The following is a 20,251-nucleotide window of genomic DNA, read 5'->3' on the forward strand; positions in this document are numbered from 1 at the left end:
ATTAAATACAATTAGACATACATATATACATTTTTTTTTTTTTTTTTTACAAAATTGGTAGTTGAAAAGGGAGAGCGAGAAGCAAAGCTTATGGGGAGTTGATGGGGGGTAAATGTTCATTTGTATACTTGGACGCGATATAGCGTTAGAAAATTAATTATTATTTTTGTAAATTATAGTGTATCAACGTAATATACAATTTTCTTGGCGGAAATAAAAAACAAAAACGTTGCTAAACCATTTCGTATGTAACGAAGTCGCGCCGGACGAATGATACGCCATGTTTGTTATGATAGATGCCGACATCGAAGAAATGAAAGGAAGATAAATTCGTCTAACCTAACGTGTATTTAGTAAATCGGTACCTGTAATTTAAGGTCATCCGGATCGTCGTCGTCATCGTCACGGATGTTGGCGGCCTGTTCAATCACTCCTTCTCATTGCGGGGTATATAGGTTTTTCATAGGTTGAAGGAATGCATGGATTTCAGCTCCATAGCATTTCCTCAAGGATATATACCTCGCGAGGTACTGGCGGAAGTACTGAGGGCGTACACCAGGCCTCAGCTGGACCGGGCAAACAACACTTGACAAACGTCAAGATGGCGTCCCGATCCTACGCTAGCGACTTCGTTCGTTGCTATATTTGCTTGAACCATGGTATTTTCTATTTTTATTTCCGTCAAGAAAATCGCATGTTACGTTCATATATTATAATTTACAAAATTAACATTTAATTTTCTAACGCTATATCGCGTCCATGTACACAACTGAACAAATACCGTATTTTTCATAATAGAAAAAAAAAAAAACATTCCTCATGCTGCAATTTCTTTATGATAAGGGAAAATATTTAATATTTTACTGATTATAACGCAGAAATCGTCGATTACGGTAAAATATTTAGGTCTTGTTTTACCTCTTTTTTATTATCATTATTTTGTTAGCCAATATGGGCAGCAAATTCAGGCTAAAATTGCTACACCTATCTTGGGGGGGGGGGCCTAGAAAGTGATGCCTCGGGCACCTCCCCCCTCCCATGTAAGGGCCCTGGGTAGATTTGGCGAAAGTTGCTTAGGAAACGCAAAAAATCTAACAACACTTTTTCCAAGTCGATTTTCAAGGGAAAAAAAAAAAACAAAAAAAAGCGAATGGATAAGGGTAGGCACGTCAAGGGAATCGCTGATGTCGAGTATAATTTTAATTCAAATGACCTCAGGCCTGCATACCGAACCCTGAAAAAAAAATCCACCCTATTACTCCATAAGTGCACACCTAAGCGATAGATCGATAAGAATATATTTTGATTTTGTAAATTTAAATACACCAATCTAATATACGATTTTAGTGGCGGAAATCAGTAACAACAAAAGTTGCTAAAGACGATACACTAGCCTCGGACGTCGGCGAACATCGAAGCACCATTTTTTTTTTTTTTTTTTTTTTTTTTGTCGAAGACGAACTAACGTAATAAATTTGACTTTGTCCTATGATCGCAGCTTCGTTCGGTAGTGTATTTGTTTTTAGCAACTTTGTTGTTTATTTCCGCCAAGTATATTAGGTTGAATTATTACAATTTGCAAAATAAATATCTCGTTTTCTAATGTAATGCGTAGGTGTGTATTTCCGAAAAATACCGACTTCTGTTAGTTCTTCTTCGACAACAACCAAAAACAAACATGGTGTCTAGAAGCAAAATCAATGTGTCGTTTTCTAATGTAATGCGTAGGTGTGTATTTCCGAAAAAAAATACCGACTTCTGTTAATGCTTCTTCGACAACAAACAAAAACAAACATGGCGTCACGAAGCTCGCCGACGAAAGATTATATTACGCTGATGTATTAGGTTTGACAAAATTGACAATTAATTTTCTATTGATATTTCACTTAGGTGTGCACTTCTGTCGATTTACTAACTCCACTCTAAATCTGGGACTTAGAGGAGCCAAATCCGAATAGCTGATGAGCTTGCGTCATGTGTGGAGGAGTATTCCTTTGACGAATACTTTGAGCAGTTGCTCATGGGTGACTCTCCAAGGAGACAACTTCCCCTCAATGGTATTTGGGTGGCGGTTTCTTTGCCACCGATAGACGAATCTTTGCGGAGTTATCGAAAGCTGGAGGTGAGACCAGCCGGTTGTGGTAACTACAGATAAATTCGGGAGGTATTTGTTCAGTTGTGTACATGGACGCGATGTAGCGTTAGAAAATTAAATGTTAATTTTGTAAATTATAATACATGAACGTAATATGCGAATTTCTTGGCGGAAATAAGAATAAAAAATACCTCGCTACAAGCAAATGTACTAACGAACAAAGTCGCTAGCATAGGATCGAGACGCCATCTTGTCGCTTGTCAAGTGTTGTCTGCCCGGTCTAGTTGAGGCCTGGTGTACGCCCTCGGTACTTCCGCCAGTACCTCGCGAAGTATATATTCTTGAAGGAATGCTACGGAGCTGATATCCATGCATTCCTTCAACCTATGAAAAACCTATACACCCCGCAATTAGAAAGAGTGATTGAACAGGCCACCAACATCCATGACGACGATACGGATGACCTTAAATTACAGGTACCGGTTTACTAGATACATGTTAGGTTAGGTTAGACGACTTTATCATCCTTTCATTTCTTCGACGTCGGCATCTATCATAAATATGGCGTATCATTCGTCCGGCGCGACTTCTTCACTTATGAAATCTGTTTAAGCAACTTGTTTTTTTTTTATTTCCGCCAAGAAAATTGCATATTACGTTGATACATTATAATTTACAAAAATAATAATTAATTTTCTAACGCTATATCGCGTCCATGTACACAACTGAACATTAACGAAATATGAAAAGCCCCACAGAAATGTGACAACAATGGGCGTTTTCGGTGCTTTGATTTTTTTTGTCTCCCACATGCTCATATATCCGGTTAGGGCTATATTATGTAGCGTTCTTTTAAATAACATTATATTAATACTGTACCATTATTTAGGGCATGGTTGTATGATTATATATGTGTTTGTTTGCGGTTGTAAAAGACTCGTAATCATTACTGACAACTCTAGTTATATTAATTGTTTTTAGTTAATATTGGTATAATGAATAATTTGTACCATAGTTTACCGTGTCTGTAATTTTGTAAATATCTGGCCGCATCCATATCGAGATAATCAGATGTGATGCACTACCCAAGATCTAAGAATATAAGGTCTAACCACTTCCGACCGAATTTCGAGGGAGTTGGCGCAGCGGGCCCGTGAACGTCACCTGGCTGTTCAAAGTCGGGTTGGCGGGTCCTATAGCTGTCAGTTGAAGCTGGTGCACCGCTCCACGCAATTAGTTATATTCTGACAAATATTATATAAAATATGTTATTAATAAATATATATAGAATATTATAGTTCCTGTCTATATATATGAATATATAATATATATGATATATGATATATAATAAATATATATATATATAAGATTATTTCAGACAAATGAGAGAGAATGCGGGTGGGGAAGGGCAAACGAAGATGTGTTAGGAATAGAGTTTATTGCCCTAACGTTGCGACCAACTTGGTCTTCTTCAGAGGACTACAGCATTACAGACGGATCACAATTCTTATATTCGTAGTGAGAAGGAACCCGCCAAGGTATGAGCGTCATGTTTTCCCTTTGGCTAACGATTTAATTATTAGGACACTTGCTGCTTTCGAGAGGCATTTAAATCCGTCTCTGTCGTTGTTGTTCTTGTTGGCGGCGATATGTGCAGCTTCCACAGTTTTTCTCATTTTCTTCTCAAATCCCTCGTGTAGAATTTCTGCGTTGTTCCAATCAGGTAGATGTCCACATTTGTCCAGGTGACGAACCAGGGAGTTAGATGTTCTATGAGCCCTGAGATCGTTTTTGTGCTCATTCAAGCGTTTATTGAACCCTCGACCTGACTCACCGAAATAAGATGATGGACAACCGTTGCATGGAATACGGTAAATGACACTGAGATTATTACGCATATTATTATGTTTCTTAAATATTTTTCCTATTTTATTGGAAGAATGTTTTTGCTATATTTATTCCACCTTTTAACAAATAATCATCAATAGCTATGGTGTTTGTAGAATTAGGGACAGAAATAAAATGAGACTTATCCTTTCCCGGGGTCCGGACGTTTGAGCCATCGTAGATCTTCTTGGCTTTCCTCGTTGTCCTGGTGATCAAACCTCCGGGGTATTTCAGCTTCCTAAAGGTATTCTTGATGTATGTAAGTTCATCCTCTAGGAATTCTTCACTGCAGATACGAAAAGCTCTGAGAAAGAAACCTATTAGAACACCCGTTTTAACACGTAAATCAACCAGGGGAAAAAAGTTGTTAGGATTACTAGAAGAAGCTCCAAAACCCCCGTTAATGCACGGTCTACCTAAAGTACATAAGGTAAATATCCCCATGAGGCCCATAACTTCAGGGATTGGTAGCGCTCCGCACAGACTAGCGAAATGTCTGGCAAAACCCCTTTCCAACGTCATCGGTTCCATCAGCGGGGCCCATTTAAGAAATTCTTCCGACCTGATCCAGAGACTTAAAGATCTAAATGTAAGTGATAAAAAGTTGGCAAGCTTCGATATAACAGCGTTATTCACAAATGTTTCTATTTTTGATGCCCTAGAAGCAGTGAAGAAAGTAACAACAGATATCGATGATGATATCCTTCCAGTCCCAAGATCTGATTATATAAAACTTATTTCCATGTGTGTCAAATTTGGATATTTTATGTTTAACAACATTGAATTTAAACAGATTAGAGGTCTCGCAATGGGGAGTCCATTATCTGCTGTCATGGCATGTTTATTCATGGAAGTATTAGAAATGGACAAATACATCAACATCATGGGAAGAGGTACCACTTGGTTAAGGTACGTGGATGACATAATCGTGGTGATGCCAAAAAGAACTAATATAGAAAATAAGTTGAGAAGACTCGACGCTGTGAATAAAGACATTCAATTCACAGTTGAACTAGAAAAAGAGTGTAATTTACCATTTTTAGACACGTTGATACACAGAGGTTCTCAACAGGTAAGTTTCTCGGTGTACAGGAAACCCACCAATAGGGACGACTTTGTCCATTATTTTTCAGCACACAGCAGACGTGTTAAAACGGGTGTTCTAATAGGTTTCTTTCTCAGAGCTTTTCGTATCTGCAGTGAAGAATTCCTAGAGGATGAACTTACATACATCAAGAATACCTTTAGGAAGCTGAAATACCCCGGAGGTTTGATCACCAGGACAACGAGGAAAGCCAAGAAGATCTACGATGGCTCAAACGTCCGGACCCCGGGAAAGGATAAGTCTCATTTTATTTCTGTCCCTAATTCTACAAACACCATAGCTATTGATGATTATTTGTTAAAAGGTGGAATAAATATAGCAAAAACATCTTCCAATAAAATAGGAAAAATATTTAAGAAACATAATAATATGCGTAATAATCTCAGTGTCATTTACCGTATTCCATGCAACGGTTGTCCATCATCTTATTTCGGTGAGTCAGGTCGAGGGTTCAATAAACGCTTGAATGAGCACAAAAACGATCTCAGGGCTCATAGAACATCTAACTCCCTGGTTCGTCACCTGGACAAATGTGGACATCTACCTGATTGGAACAACGCAGAAATTCTACACGAGGGATTTGAGAAGAAAATGAGAAAAACTGTGGAAGCTGCACATATCGCCGCCAACAAGAACAACAACGACAGAGACGGATTTAAATGCCTCTCGAAAGCAGCAAGTGTCCTAATAATTAAATCGTTAGCCAAAGGGAAAACATGACGCTCATACCTTGGCGGGTTCCCTCTCACTACGAATATAAGAATTGTGATCCGTCTGTAATGCTGTAGTCCTCTGAAGAAGACCAAGTTGGTCGCAACGTTAGGGCAATAAACTCTATTCCTAACACATCTTCGTTTGCCCTTCCCCACCCGCATTCTCTCTCATATATATATATATATATATATATATATATATATATATATATATATATATATATATATATAATATATAAAATATTATAGTTCCTGTCTTCCTTGGCGTTTCACAGTTTTCTTCAGTGTTTCACAAAGAGAAAATGGACCCAGCCTAATGACGTCAGAAGCTGCGCAGAAGAATTCAAACGGTCTGACCTGTATATTTAGACCTTGGCACTACCGACAACTCGAAGCGAGCTTCAAGAGGGTCAAGGTAAACACCCCAGAAACCCGGTTTCTATCGGTGGCAGACTAGAAACCTCTTAATCCTTATCGATTGGCACAGAAACCCACAGAATAAACAAATAATATATCTAATTTACTGGGGTGCAATTTTGTTGAAATATTTTTACCAGAGAATATTTTTAAGAAGTTTAAAGTCATCCAAGTGCATTTTGGGTTCCTCACCTGTACTGTATACCGGTAAGACTTGTTCGAGTGGTGGCAGCACTGTCGTCAGGACCAGCTTGTGTGCAGGGCCGTTTCGTACAATTTTGTTCCAAAACGTAGAAAAATAGCGGCATGTGGCAATTGCGCGAGGAAATTTTTATCTACATATCAGCGGGCTGTTCAAAACATTTAAAAACTCTAGCTGTTGTTTAAAAATCATATAACTAGTTATCAAATAGTAAATGGTGCATCAAAATATATGACTTTTATTGGTAATTATGTTACTCATAAAATATTGTACCCCAAAAGATACGTTTTAAGGTGTAGAAAAAAATCTCCGCTAAAGTCAGCTATCTTTTTGCGATAATAATATAAAAAATATTTTTTATATTTTACTGAATATGTTAGGGCATGAGGGCCTTATATACGTTCAAGAAAAAAAAATTATATCTTGCTATGAAAGTCGGCACTCGCCCGAGGAAAATGTATACCCCGGTATGGCAACACTCTCCCATTCCACACGGCAGTATAGAAAACGCGGCAATCCTGCTTGTGTGTACAGTATTGACACACTAGACGCATTTAGACCTATTTCTGGGCATGACAACTGAATAATTTCAAATATGTTGAAGCCGTTAAATAAAAATAGCACCTGTAAAGAACCTATCTGCCTAGGCTACATAAACATGATAAATATATGACAATATGTACGATGTTTCTATTTCCATAGTATTACCCCATTATTAACATGACAATCAAATGTGATCACGTTGGACTAGATGGAAGAGATAAGCTATTCAACTTAATAACCGGGCCAGTTACTGTTAGGCTGTCGATTATTCTTTATTATTATGCAATAAATATAATTATATAACTTCAGGATCGTGAACCAATGATATGAACTTGTAATGGGCAACTAAACTATGGCGAGAGCTGATGGGGCGTTTGATAAAATATTAAACGTCTTCATTTGTGTATTATGGGGTCGGGCCGCCTATCTTGTGTATAACGTATTACGTCAAATGCATGAGTCTGATTTTAACAGCTGAGGAGCCCAAAACGCAAATATTTTAACAAAATTCCACCGCAGTAAATTAGACATAATATTTGTTTATTCTACGGATTTCTGTACCAATCGATAAGGATTGAGAGTTTTTTTTTTGAGGTTTTCAATAGAAACCGGGTTTCTAGGGTACCTTGACCGCTTTAAGATGCCATGAACTGTCTCATAACTCCCGTTGTCAGTCAAGTCAGGAAATCCAGGGCCAAACGAAAGTCTTAATACCTTGATATTGACAAGTCCGTGCTTTCAAACTTGTAGATATGATAAAATATGTTAAAAAATAAACATGATGGGAGTTAACCAAAGTAACAGAACTGGCTCACAGCTCTCATTTTTTTTGTAAAATTAAAATGTACTCATATAAAGTGATGTATTTAGTCCTAATACTGCTCCTACTATTCAACATTCAAAGTAGGTTCATCCTCAGACATCCGTTAGTTCATCTATCACAGCAGGTCGTGTAAATTACCGTCCGGTAGTGCTGGGCAAATACCGCTAATCTCAGTACCGGAATTACCGGTAAACAACAATGCCGTTACCGGAATTACCGGTATTTTACCGGTAAAAGACTCGTGAGGTAGTAGTCGCCTTTATGACTTAAATCTTTAAACAAATTTCATCCTACTATGGTGTGTAGTCACAACCCCATTGCATATTCTGTATATTGAAATAAAGTAAAAATTTCAATAGCCAGTTCTATTTTGTTTACGATATTGTGTTTATGGAGATATCTGGCAACTCCTCCCACCAATCGGAAGCAAGCTATGATTCTCAACAGTAAACACATGATTTTGAATTTTATAGATATCAGTGCGTTATCAAAGTTAGAGGTAGAAGCATGCCGCCTATCTACAGTATCCAGGCTCCCAGTTTAACTGTCTCTCCTGAAAAATCAATGTTTTTGTCCTTTAATAAGCTATATGTCTGGTTCTATTTTACATATTATTTTGATTGTTATGTCATTGTAAAGGGAAAAAGTCATACTTTAATTGGTGCTACTTTAGTATGCTATCTACCGCGCAAGTGAGTGAAAGGAGGGTGTCTGAGGGTGGGTGTGGTGTATAAACTTTTGTCCGCCTCTGCATGCATGGGTCTATGTTTGGAGGGTGCATGTGGGAGTGGGAGTTTTGTTAATACACACACATACACATACAGTATAAAGCTTTGACTAAATTGTAATAAATGTTTTCTTAAAAACTAACCTAAACTGACTAATTTGTAATAGATGTTTTCCTAAAAACTGCTTTTAATGTTCCCTTGTTTTAATACTTATTTCATACAAATTAGCCCAGCACGTGATCCAAAGACCAAGGTGAATACTCAAGGATATATTAGATTTCATTGTTAGCATATTTTTTATTTCCTCAATTATCTTTTCATACAAATTAGTTCATATTCTTATTTAGAAACAGAAGCATATTGGCATTTTCATCACTAGCATATATATATATATATATATATATATATATATATATATATATATATATATATATATATATATATATACATATATATATACATATATGAGTCTTCATTTGGCGACACGCGGAATTTTTCGATGAAACTTTCACAATTAATATAATTTCGTATGCTGATCACAGAAATAACATTAATTCTATTGAGAAATTGACAAAAATGCCCCCCCCCAAAAAAAAAACGGTTTTAATGGTAAAATAATTACCGAGACCTTAGCGGTACATACTTGCTTAATGGTAAAAGTTTAACCAGTAAAATTAGCGGTACAGTGGGCCGTCAGTATTGTCACTCAGTACCATCAAGCCGAGACGTGCTTACCGCTCTCTGAGTGTTATGGTATAGCTTATCGGTTAACGGAGCCTAAACGGTAGCAGAATTTTTGCTGGTAAGCTACCGTCAAGGTTGTTACCGATAAAACCCGTAACTATCGGTAGCTGCCCACCACTACCGTCAGTACCGTCACTCAGTACCACCAAGCCGAGACGTGCTTACCGCTCTCCGAGTGTTATGGTATAGCTTATCGGTTAACGGAACCTTAACGGTAGCAGAATTGTTGCCGGTAAGCTACCGTTAAGGTTGTTACCGATAAAACCGGTAACTTTACCGGTAGCTGCCCACCACTACCGTCCGGTACCGTTTAGAGCTGTCCAGACATTGTGACTGTCTCTTACCGTCTAGATAGGGTCGCACTAAAGATCGACAAGGACCGACAAGTAACATATTTGGACTGACGAGTAATTCAAAATGACCGACAAGCAGCATATGAATTACAACAATGCTTGTTTTTTGTGTGAAAATTGTTTCTACCATATCATACTATATATGTAGAAATAAACAGTTTTTTCTCTGCCGATAAATCTTGTCCTGAACCGCCGACGCCTACCCAGTCAACCGACAGTTAACATATTTAGACCGACAAGTAACTTAAAATGACCGACAAGCAGCATATATAATTTTCACAACAAAAACAAACAATATATTAATGTATTTATGCTAATATTAACTAAAAACAACGAATATAATTGGAGTTGATGGTAGTTGTTGTTAATTAGTACGACGTTACGTTCAAAACATAACCTACAAACAAATGGCTTTAACGAAACGTAGTCCCCCCTTTAGCTCATTATTTCAATGTTCATGCTTGAAATGTTATCTTCTGTATCTAAAGCTATATATATATATATATATATATATATATGTATATATATATATATATATATATCGCATAACTTTAGATACAGAAGATAACATTTCAAACTTGAGTTCAAATGTGAATGCTGTCACTCGTAAACTATACATATAGCTGTATGAAGAAGAAATGACTAAAATTTAAAGAATAACAGTCATTCTTTCAATTCTTCACGAAAAAATATACTCACCTGAAGTACCAAAAAAATGTTTGTTTACCTTATGTTGTGGTAAACCAACCCGTTAAGTCTGCCACTGGCCAAGGATACTAAAGACGAGCCTAGTTTGGGAAATTCTCTGGAGATGACTTACACCCCCCCAAGTAGAAGACCTTTCACCTGAAGCTTGGTATCACTCCAGATACTAGGGAGAGAGAATTCAATTGAAGAGTGACTTGGAGAGTTCTGCGAGTTTGCTTCCTTGGGTGGATCAATTTCCAAGTTTAACATCAGGGGTAAAGAGGCCTCAATTGTAGCGAGTCACAGTTACTCTGCGTCGGATAAGGAAGCCATGGCGGGGAAGCGCAGTATGTTTGTTGACGAAGTCATTGACGGGGAGCGGGTAGCATGTCGGTTGGTGGAACTATATTCACTCGATTCTGGCGTTTACGGCGAATCATCTGCAAGTGTAATTTGGGGAAGACGTTAGAAAGGATGTACCCTCATTATATCCTTCCAGATATTCTCTAGATTAGGATTTTTATGTATTTACTTATCTATCTTAAAGGAGGTTAGTGTAGTCTAAAAAAATTGAGTGAAATTTCTCGGGAAATCGCATGTCTTCTTTCAAGATGGATTCTCAGGCCAAGTTTGATCACGTTCATAAAGGAAAAAAAAATCCTGTTGTTGACATTAGTCCGGGAATTTGTCATCTCTGCATTTGCGTCACCTTCTCCAACCATAGAAAATATTACCAGTTGACGATGAAACTGAGTTCTTCAATGTCATGCAGTGGATCAATAAGATACTAAATACACGATAACAGTCGGAAAATTCTGTGTCAAAGCGGGGAAGAATATAGCAGGTGAATCGTGTGTTTGGAAGCTTGGAAAGGGCGAAGGAAATGACAGGAAAACTGCTGGTGAGTTTTGTAGATAAATACATAAGAATAACTAACAAACCAAGAGAAAAGTAGATTGAGTTACAACTATACTTTTCCTCAAGAAGTATTTGTACTATATTTTTTTGGGCATACCATTACGATAGCTTGCTCAGGACATGTTTCTTTAGAAAGGGTAGGGGAGGGAAATTCCTCATTTTCATATACTGTAGTCATTTCAGTTACATTCTCACAGACCAAGTCAATTAACCTTTTTTTTTCCATGATTGTAGAGTTCAGGGTTGCTGATCCTTAAAAAGTATTACAAAAGCGGAGCGTGCCGACTGGAGACCTTTTGGTCCATAACTAGGTCGGGTGCGAAAAAATTGTGATAATGATAAATAGATAAATAAATAAGTAAATAAAATATAATAATATAAACAATAATAAATAAAATAAATAAATACATAGGTATAGTTAAATAATAAACAGGTAAATAGTAAATAATAATAAATTGACATATAACTAATAAGAATCAAGCAAATAATAATAAACAAACGGTCAAATGACAACAAAACAAATAAACAAAACAAATGATAACAAAACATTATGCTTCTGCTATGTTACCCTCCTTAAGAATCTTCTTTACTACTGGTTTGACTCCCTCACTTTTGTGCAATAACAATCCCAGGCATGGAAGTGCTGCTTATTGTGAACAAGGGCACGTGCATTGCCCACCACAACAGTAACGTAGACAGCAATTTCAATAGTCCTGTTGCTTTAGGTTTATCATTGTTCCCCAAAGGCTGAATGAGAGAGAAATTTCCATACCAGACCCGGGCAGAAATATGAATCTTCGACCCCCTAGTTCCACTCAGTGGGCTGCCAAAAAAATTCTTTATGATCATTGCCAAATACTCTTCATCCAGATGTGTAATTGCAAGCAAGTGTATCTATTTCCTCATATCTTGGCCTCTTCGTATCTTGGACATACCTTTACACCCTGGATGGACAACGTCTAGTCCCAAAACAGTAAACAAAAACACGACAGGATTTGCTAAGCTCCACGTGATGTTTTCCCTTGGGCACGTCCCATGTTAAGACATTCTGTGCTTTTCCATACCTATTAGTCCAATCCAGCGTTTCTCAACCAGGGTTCCCCGGAACCCCAAGGTTCCGCAAAAGGTCCCTAAGGGTTTCGCGAGAACAAGTGAGGTAACCTAATGCACTTTTGATTTTTTATCTAATTTCATATGCGTGATATAATTAAACACGCACGACATATTCTTGGTTATTGTAATAATGTAATATAGACATCATCCTATCTAACCTATTATTACGATGAAAATAAAATGAGAAATATTGTACGCGTTTTTTTTTTTTTTTTTTTTTTTTTTTTGCGCAGGGGTTCCTTGAGACATGCAATTTATCTTAATGATTACGCAAGGGTAAAAAAAAAAAAAAAAAGTTGAAAAAACGCTGGTCTAGTATATTGTGGTTGGTCAGACCATCTCTTTGCACCATGGCGGAAGACCACCGTACCTGCAAATAAGCTTCTCGGAAGTCTTTGTTGAACCAAGCGTACAAGAACATGTTCAGGGCCGAGTTGATGACCAAGAGAAGCTCGAGAAATTTCTGAAAAATATATGAATAAATGAATAAATCATCAAATGAATACATATTTGAATGTAGATACGAATAAACAAATAAGTAAATATATAGGTAACTAAATGAATAAACAAATATTAGTTATATGTCAATTTATTATTATTTACTATTTACCTGTTTGTTTATTATTTAACTATACCTCTGCATTTATTTATGTATTTTGTTATTTACATCAATAGTTTCTATTTATTAATTTATTATTACGATTTTTTTCGCATCCGACCTAGATATGGACCAAAAGGTCTCCTGTCGGCATGCTCCGCCTTTGTAATCCTTTGTAATATACGAAAAAGAGGACTGGCAAGAAAGTTCTGGAACCTAAGAATTGGGTGACTATATCAAATTATTTTATAAATGTATATATGTGTATATTTTTTCTACATTGTACTTGCCACCTTTATGTTTATGAATGTATTGTGGTGCATCCTGACATGTGGACTTTTGGTCCATCTTGGGGCCAATCGCCTATCTACTCTTTCATTCTTGATGTTTTTTTTTTCTACGTCTGTTTTTTTTTATTGTATGTTTTGTGTTCTTGCGTTACGGGCGATGAGCAGTTAAAGTATATTTGGACTTGAGGGGTTTTGCTGCATAATTTTGCTTTGCCACATCATTTGATACTAATTCTGATTTGTGAAGTATGCGATATAGTGTCCATCTGGAATGTTTTCGGGTGTCTTTGGTTACGCTATGTTTAATCCTTGTTATATGTATTTTCGGTGGCAGTGTAAGGGTTATTTGGGTTGCCTAATCCAGTGTACCAGGTATGTCCTTTTTTATATAGATTTCCTATTGCTGCCACTGTATTACCGTGGAGATGAACACCGGGCAGGATTCGAAACGTAGGAATAAACTTCAAACGACGAGTTCTTTGTGTGTTTTCTTATATATCTATATCTATATCTATCTATCTATCTATCTATCTATCTATCTATCTATATATATATATATATATATATATATATATATATTATCAACCATAATACACTTGAATTCTAAGCCATCAACATCGAAAGACTCGAGGAGGCTAACATGCAGAAATTGAATCGTGGTACAGCCAAGGACTCGAACCTGTGCTATCACGTGTCAAGCGTTAGTAACTTAACCGATTGCACCATCAAGAGAGATATATAAGATGAGCGCAACTTTTCTTATATATTTACGTTACAATTTCTGCATGTTGACCTCGAGTTTCTCGATGTTGATGGCTTAGAATTAAAGTGTTGTGGTTGATAATATACATACATATATATATATATATATATGTATATATATATATATATATATATATATATATATATATGTTCACTGGGACCCATTCAATGTTGTACAAATACTTTCCCGCGTTCGTATAGTTAACAATAGTTCTAACTCTTGTCACGTGATAGCACAGGTTCGAGTCCTTGGCCTCCGGCTTTGGGTTGTGACGAAATGTCGCGTGCTTGATTTTGTGACATTTTGTCCTATACTTGGGTTTGTGATGGTTTGTTGCGTGCTTGGGGTAGTGGTGGTTACTCGCATGCTTGGAAGTGCCTTGAGGTCCTCTGCTTGTATGTTAAATTGGGGCTCAACTCTGATATATAATGCCTTTAAGACTGGGAAGCATTTATCGAATTACATATATCCAAAACCTATATATTTTCTTCTAACATGTTTCTAGTCAGGGCTATGACATGTTCAGGTCTTATGTGGTTTTTAGGGATCCTGATGTAAAGTGGTATGAAGGGCGATGGGATAACCTTATTGTCGTCATGCTAATATAGGTGTAGGGGAGGATTTCACAGTTCCCTCAGGTGCATTTGAACCTATAGATGACATGTGGCTTCTGAAGTTTCTTGGTGCGGGCTGCTCTTAAGTAGGAGGTGGCTTATTGTCTTGGTCTTATAATAGATTACTAAGTTTGGTAATTTCTCTGGGTTGAGAAAGCGCACAACTAGCCATCGTTTTCAATGAGATATGCATAAGAGAAAACCTTTTACACACACACACACACACACACACACACACACACACACACACACACACACACACACACACACACACACACACACACACACACACACACACACACACACACACACACATGCACACACACACACACACACACACACACACACACACACACACACACACACACACACACACACACACACACACACACACACACACACACACACACACACACACACACACACACACACACACACACACACACACACACACACACACACACACACACACATATATATATGAGTGTGTTTGTGTATGTATGTATGTATGTATGTATAGATATATTGTGTGTACATGTGTGCCCTTTTATGCACATTTTTTGTAATGTGGTCCCATATTTGCACACATATATTTATTAATTTGAATATGATTGTAAGGTTTGAATGTATGGTAAAATTGAATCCGGAGCTGAATGGGCATATTTTAACTATGAATTTGTAAACAATTATTAGATAACACATTGATAAACAGTGGCCTGGGAAGTATTTCGCAGAGTGAAGTGGAAACTGACAACATGATTGACCCCCTTGGGTTGATTATTCCAGTTTGTAGATTGGCCTTGAAGGATGACAGACAACTTTATTCAAGGTAAAGGGGCAGGGGCAAGACCCCATTCGGAGTGGATCTAAAGTTTCTCGTCAAACCCTTATTTATATTTGATAATATGGCTCAATGGAGGGTGGTACGCAAATACAGTCTTTCCCAGGATGAATAGGGATTTAGTGAAGTAGGTTGAGGTTAGGTTGGAGTAGGTTAACCATAGTCAGATAAAGTTTAACAAGAAAACGAAAAATCGAAAAATAAAATACTTTGAAGATCGAGTTTCTGATAATTTTTGATCAGCTTCATGAATAAAAATGCGCAGCTCCTCAGTCAACGAACCTTGTCTTGCGACATGCATGGGTCAACCCCACCGATTCATCATGATGAAACGCACGCTGACGGCAGGACGACCCAGGAAGAGTAGGAGTGTCTTTATTCACAACTTGGTGAGTCGTGGCATCACTGACCTGCAATGTAGTGCCGTGGATGACGTACCCGAAGGCCTCTTCGAGGAAGCGTAGGATGTTCTGCGGCCACCAGCAGACCAGAAACACGATGCAGATGCGGAGTGTGAATTTGGCTGCTTTGACGTTCTCCTTGAAAGTATTGGTGTGGTACTCGCCGAAGAGTTGTCGCTCCTGCTGGATCTGGAGGCGGTGCTTGCGTGCGATCTGAAAGTAGGAAGTCATGAAGGGAGGGTTCGAATGAGTGAAGCACCTAAATACACTCTCAGGGCATTTCACCCGTTCTTCGCCAGGTAGTCATGCAAACGCGCACCGGTAAATGTGAACATGGACTCAATTCTAGAGTGGCTGAGCTTGCACATAATTATTCTGAGGTCATTCATTGTAATGAAGGACATAGGATACACCAGCACTAGTACTGACAAGATAGGGACAATTTGAAACATGGAAGGAGTGTTGTATTCCCAAGTCTTTCGTACCGTCGTAATCTTAAAAGAACCCTATGATTATCTTTGTAAGGTGACATGTGCTTTATGAAACATTTATGTATAAGTGTATGAAATACCTATCAACAAATGTTACATTTACATTCATATACCAAGGGCTTTTTCCCCCTTACAAGGGAGGTAGCTAAAGTCAAAGGCATAAATCCACTCCCACCCATTTCATCCCCACAAACTTCACTCCCATTCACCACCCCTCCCTCCTTCTTTTCTTGGCTCCACCTGGATGACGGGTTATCCTTGTATCTCGCCCACCGCCCTAGACCAGAAACAATGCAGCAAGACACAGCACATCCATAGCAAGGCCACTTCATTTAATCGGGGACCCCCGCTCTCTCCGTCTCCTCGCGTAGAAAAAGAGACGGGGAGAAGTCCCTTTGGGCTGAGTCAAAATATTCACACATACTCCCTCACCCCCATCCCCCACCCACTCCCTTCCATGCCTCACAGCATCATCCATACACAAACATTCTCCATTCACCCCTATCTTCTGTCTTATTCCTTCCTTCCTCAACAGACATTCCCATATTTCCTAATGCCCCTTTTACCCAGTCCATCCATCTCATTCTTGATCGCTCCCTCATGTTCACTCCCTCTGCCTCTACCTTCTACATCTCGTTTACTAATCTTTCTTCACTCATCCTTTCCATGCGTCCAAACTATCCCAATACTCTTTCATAAACCTTATCTCCCAACTCCCTTTCCACCCCCGCTCTCCTCCTCACCCCCTCGTTTCTCACTCTATCTAGCCTAGTAACCCTTACCATATTTCTCAGACATTTCATCTCAAACAAATTTAAACTCCTCCTCTCTTCCTGTCTTATGTTCCATGTTTCTGCCCCATACAGTGCTGTCGGCGCAATCATCTCTTCATACAGTCTCCTCTTAGCATCCATTTCCAAATGTCTATTTCTCAGACTTACACTTACAATGTTGCATTTACTTTATAGAAATCACAGGGTGGTTGGAGAATTCTGACAGTGACTGTACAAGGCGCACATACGAGCCGGCACGTTGTTACAGACTAGTTTCCAGCGTTTCTATCCCAATGGTGTCACGTCTCGAGGCCAAGCCTCTTTTGACCTTATTGATAAAGGTAGGGGAAGGGATGATCCTTATTTTGATGAATTACATACGAAGCCGTCTCAAAATGCCATATACAAATTTAATACACAACCCATTTAAAAACGGTAGTACACACAGAATCATGTAATGTCCTAAAGATTGCTTAAAAAAAGATAATTAATTAGCTTGTGACTAAATCCCGAAATGTGCATGCGTCGACTTCTCCAACACCTTGAAAAAAAAAAAAAAAAAAAAGAAGGCAACAGCAACAACGGACGGGTGGTAATCTATCTTTCAGGCCAGTTCGGATCAGCTCGCGGCTTCCTATCTGGTTGTTTACCTTGAAGAGGGCGACGTAGATGGCGAGGACGGCCGAGCTCCCAGCGAAGTGGACGAGGTTGATGGTCACAGCCACGGGACGTCCGAAGACGGGACCAAACAAACACTCGTTCTTCCAGTGGGTCCAGCTAGGGCCGCGACTCCACGGCAGCAGCAACACCAACATCTCTGTCAGGCTGCCAATGGTCAGAAGGACATGTAAATGCACAGAAAAACTCAGTCAATATAATACTGAGAGGGAGATATTGGGCAAGGAAGATGTTTCATTGATAGTTACAAAAAATCTTTGGAAGCGCAAGGAAGAAGTGAATGTACTAAAATGTTGGAAGAGAAGATGTGTAGTGCCTATCTGTACGGAAAAGAAGAAAGAAAAGAATACAGATCTTAGAGAGGAAGTGGTTTGCCAAGCATTTTGAATAAGGTTCACGGAAAAATGATGATAATCCATAAAAAAAAGAAAACTAATCTGTTCTACTGCCCACTTTAAATCTCTCTTGGATGAAACTTTGTCCCCAAAGATAGAAGCGCTATCTATTATTGTTACTGACAAACTACTTTTCCTTGGTGTGACTCCTCACCTGACGCTCCAGATGGCAGCGACGACGGCCCTACGGATGGGCGCCGTCAGGATCTGGTAGTAGCGGAGTGGCTCCCTGATGGCCAGGAAGCGGTCCAGGGCGATGGCCAGCAGCGAGGAGATGATGGAGGCCCGGGACATGCACATCAGGATGATGCTCACCATGCACATGCCCAGAGCCTGCAAGGGAAGGAAAGGGTCGAGCAGTCCCTTGTTGGTAGTTTAATAGGAAATGTACTGGTCTCGTATTCACGTAGTTGTAGGTTCGATTCCCGCACTTCTCACCGAATCCAGGAAAATGTATGCAAAATTTATCTCTCCCGTATCACCAACTCTGCTGCTGCAGAGTCACAGAGATGACATCAATATTACAAGTATTACAGTTCTACATTGTCCATGCTAGAGTAAGATGGCTGACGTGGCGATAGTGTCGTATGCGTTCTCGTGTAAGCTTCAAGATAAACAGAATACAGCAATATTGATTGGGTTCACTAACGTTTATATACCCCAGTCAGTGATAACATAGTCACTGGTGACACGTAAGCCGTCTTGTACGAGCAGGTGGACCGCAAATATGTTCTTTCTGACTTTGTCAGTAGTCAAAGCTGACCCATAATGTATTTATTTTGTTGACAGGGAATAAGTCCCATTTTATAAGAGATCTCGCTTATACAAAAGTGAATTGAATATTCAATAACGGTAGATATAATTGCGTAGTTCTGATATTCTATTGGTCAGGTTTGTGGGTGTCTGAACTGATATATGGGAATATATGGGACACCCGATAGGGTGGTCTGATCCAAGTAAGGGAAACATTGCTGTAGAGCAGTGGCTCCACGGACTCCAATGGAAACAGAGTTTTGCAATCGGGGCCACAAATTTAAAGTTGGTGGTATTTAGTTAATGCCTACTATTCAGTGTTAAAGTCATCTCCAAGAAACCAAAGGAGAACAGAAATACATAAGTATGAGAGGTACTCTTACCATTCTGTCGAAGGGGAGCCCCATGACAAGGTTGTAGGCCCTCGTTATCGCCACGTTGAAGACGACGAACCCGAGAAGGATGTCCCCGGCCGCCAGGTTGAGGATGAGGGCGTTCTGGAACGAGTGCAGCCTCTGGCACCGCCAGATGGCGTTCATGGTGACCCCCGAGGAACACCACACAACAAGGGCCAGCGCCATCGTCCATGCCACACTCACGGTCTCCCCTGTCGGGTCGTTCTCCTTTTGTAGGAGGTTGTCGTCACAGGTCAGGTTGCCACTGCCGGAGTTGGAAGAGTCGTTTGTTGACAGCAGGGACATCCTTGCCCCTATTTTCCTGAAGGGGAATTGTCGAATGAAGGAATGTGTCATATTATAAACAAAGGAACAAAAGGAAGAAGAAAATAAGAAGGGTGAATAATTGTCTACTGAGGGTGGACAATGACCTTGAGGGGAAAAAAGGGGATTTTGGAGGGCAACTAGGGATAGCTTAACATATTTTGGCAATGGGCATTAAAAGAATTATGAAGGATGAGGTATTGAACATAACCCTATTTTGTTAAATTGTGTTGGTTCCTTGTATGGTGGCTGGTTCCAATGCAACAGAACAAAATAGGGATATGTTCACCCCACCTAATTCATTTAATGCCCATTGCCAACAGAATTTTAAGCTATCCCTAGTTGCCCTCCAAAATACCTTTTCTTCCTCTCAAGGTCATTGTCCACCCTCAGTAGACAATTATTCACCCTTCTTATTTTCTTTTTCCTTTTGTTCCTATGTTGTGAGCTAATGTCCTTCACCTAGGCAATTGTTCCATCTTATCCTTAACTTTTCCTGTTCCCAGACCCTTGGTCTACCTTTTCATTAACCTTTCCAAGTATTCTGCGACCCAACTCCCCCCTACCTCCCTCTCTCCCTCCCTCTCCCCGTTTCCCCAGTTCTTCT

General features: G+C 39.0%; 1 protein-coding gene across 1 annotated transcript; it reads right to left on the reverse strand.

The window, feature by feature from the left end:
- Nucleotides 1-10,215: 10,215 nt before the first annotated feature.
- On the reverse strand, nucleotides 10,216-19,628 carry LOC143027694 (adenosine receptor A2a-like). Its single transcript, XM_076189145.1, has 6 exons — nucleotides 19,309-19,628; nucleotides 18,327-18,505; nucleotides 17,750-17,924; nucleotides 15,845-16,048; nucleotides 12,699-12,791; nucleotides 10,216-10,737 (listed from the first exon to the last, which is right to left on the reverse strand). The coding sequence occupies exons 1-6, from the start codon at nucleotides 19,624-19,626 to the stop codon at nucleotides 10,663-10,665; spliced, it is 1,044 nt and encodes a 347-aa protein (XP_076045260.1). The 5' UTR covers nucleotides 19,627-19,628; the 3' UTR covers nucleotides 10,216-10,662.
- Nucleotides 19,629-20,251: the final 623 nt, after the last annotated feature.

This window comes from Oratosquilla oratoria, chromosome 8 (assembly GCF_046742065.1).
Source record: "Oratosquilla oratoria isolate Oo_2021 chromosome 8, ASM4674206v1, whole genome shotgun sequence".
In the NCBI taxonomy this organism is placed as follows: Eukaryota; Metazoa; Arthropoda; class Malacostraca; order Stomatopoda; family Squillidae; genus Oratosquilla; species Oratosquilla oratoria.

Coding starts and splice junctions, on each gene's coding strand:
- LOC143027694 (XM_076189145.1), bottom strand. CDS start 19,626: ATGTCCCTGCTGTCAACAAACGACTCTTCCAACTCCGGCAGTGGCAAC. Junction 17,925..18,326: donor GCTGCCATCTGGAGCGTCAG/GTGAGGAGTCAC, acceptor GACCATTGGCAG/CCTGACAGAGATGTTGGTGT. Junction 12,792..15,844: donor TCCACGGCACTACATTGCAG/GTCAGTGATGCC, acceptor TATATTTTTCAG/AAATTTCTCGAGCTTCTCTT.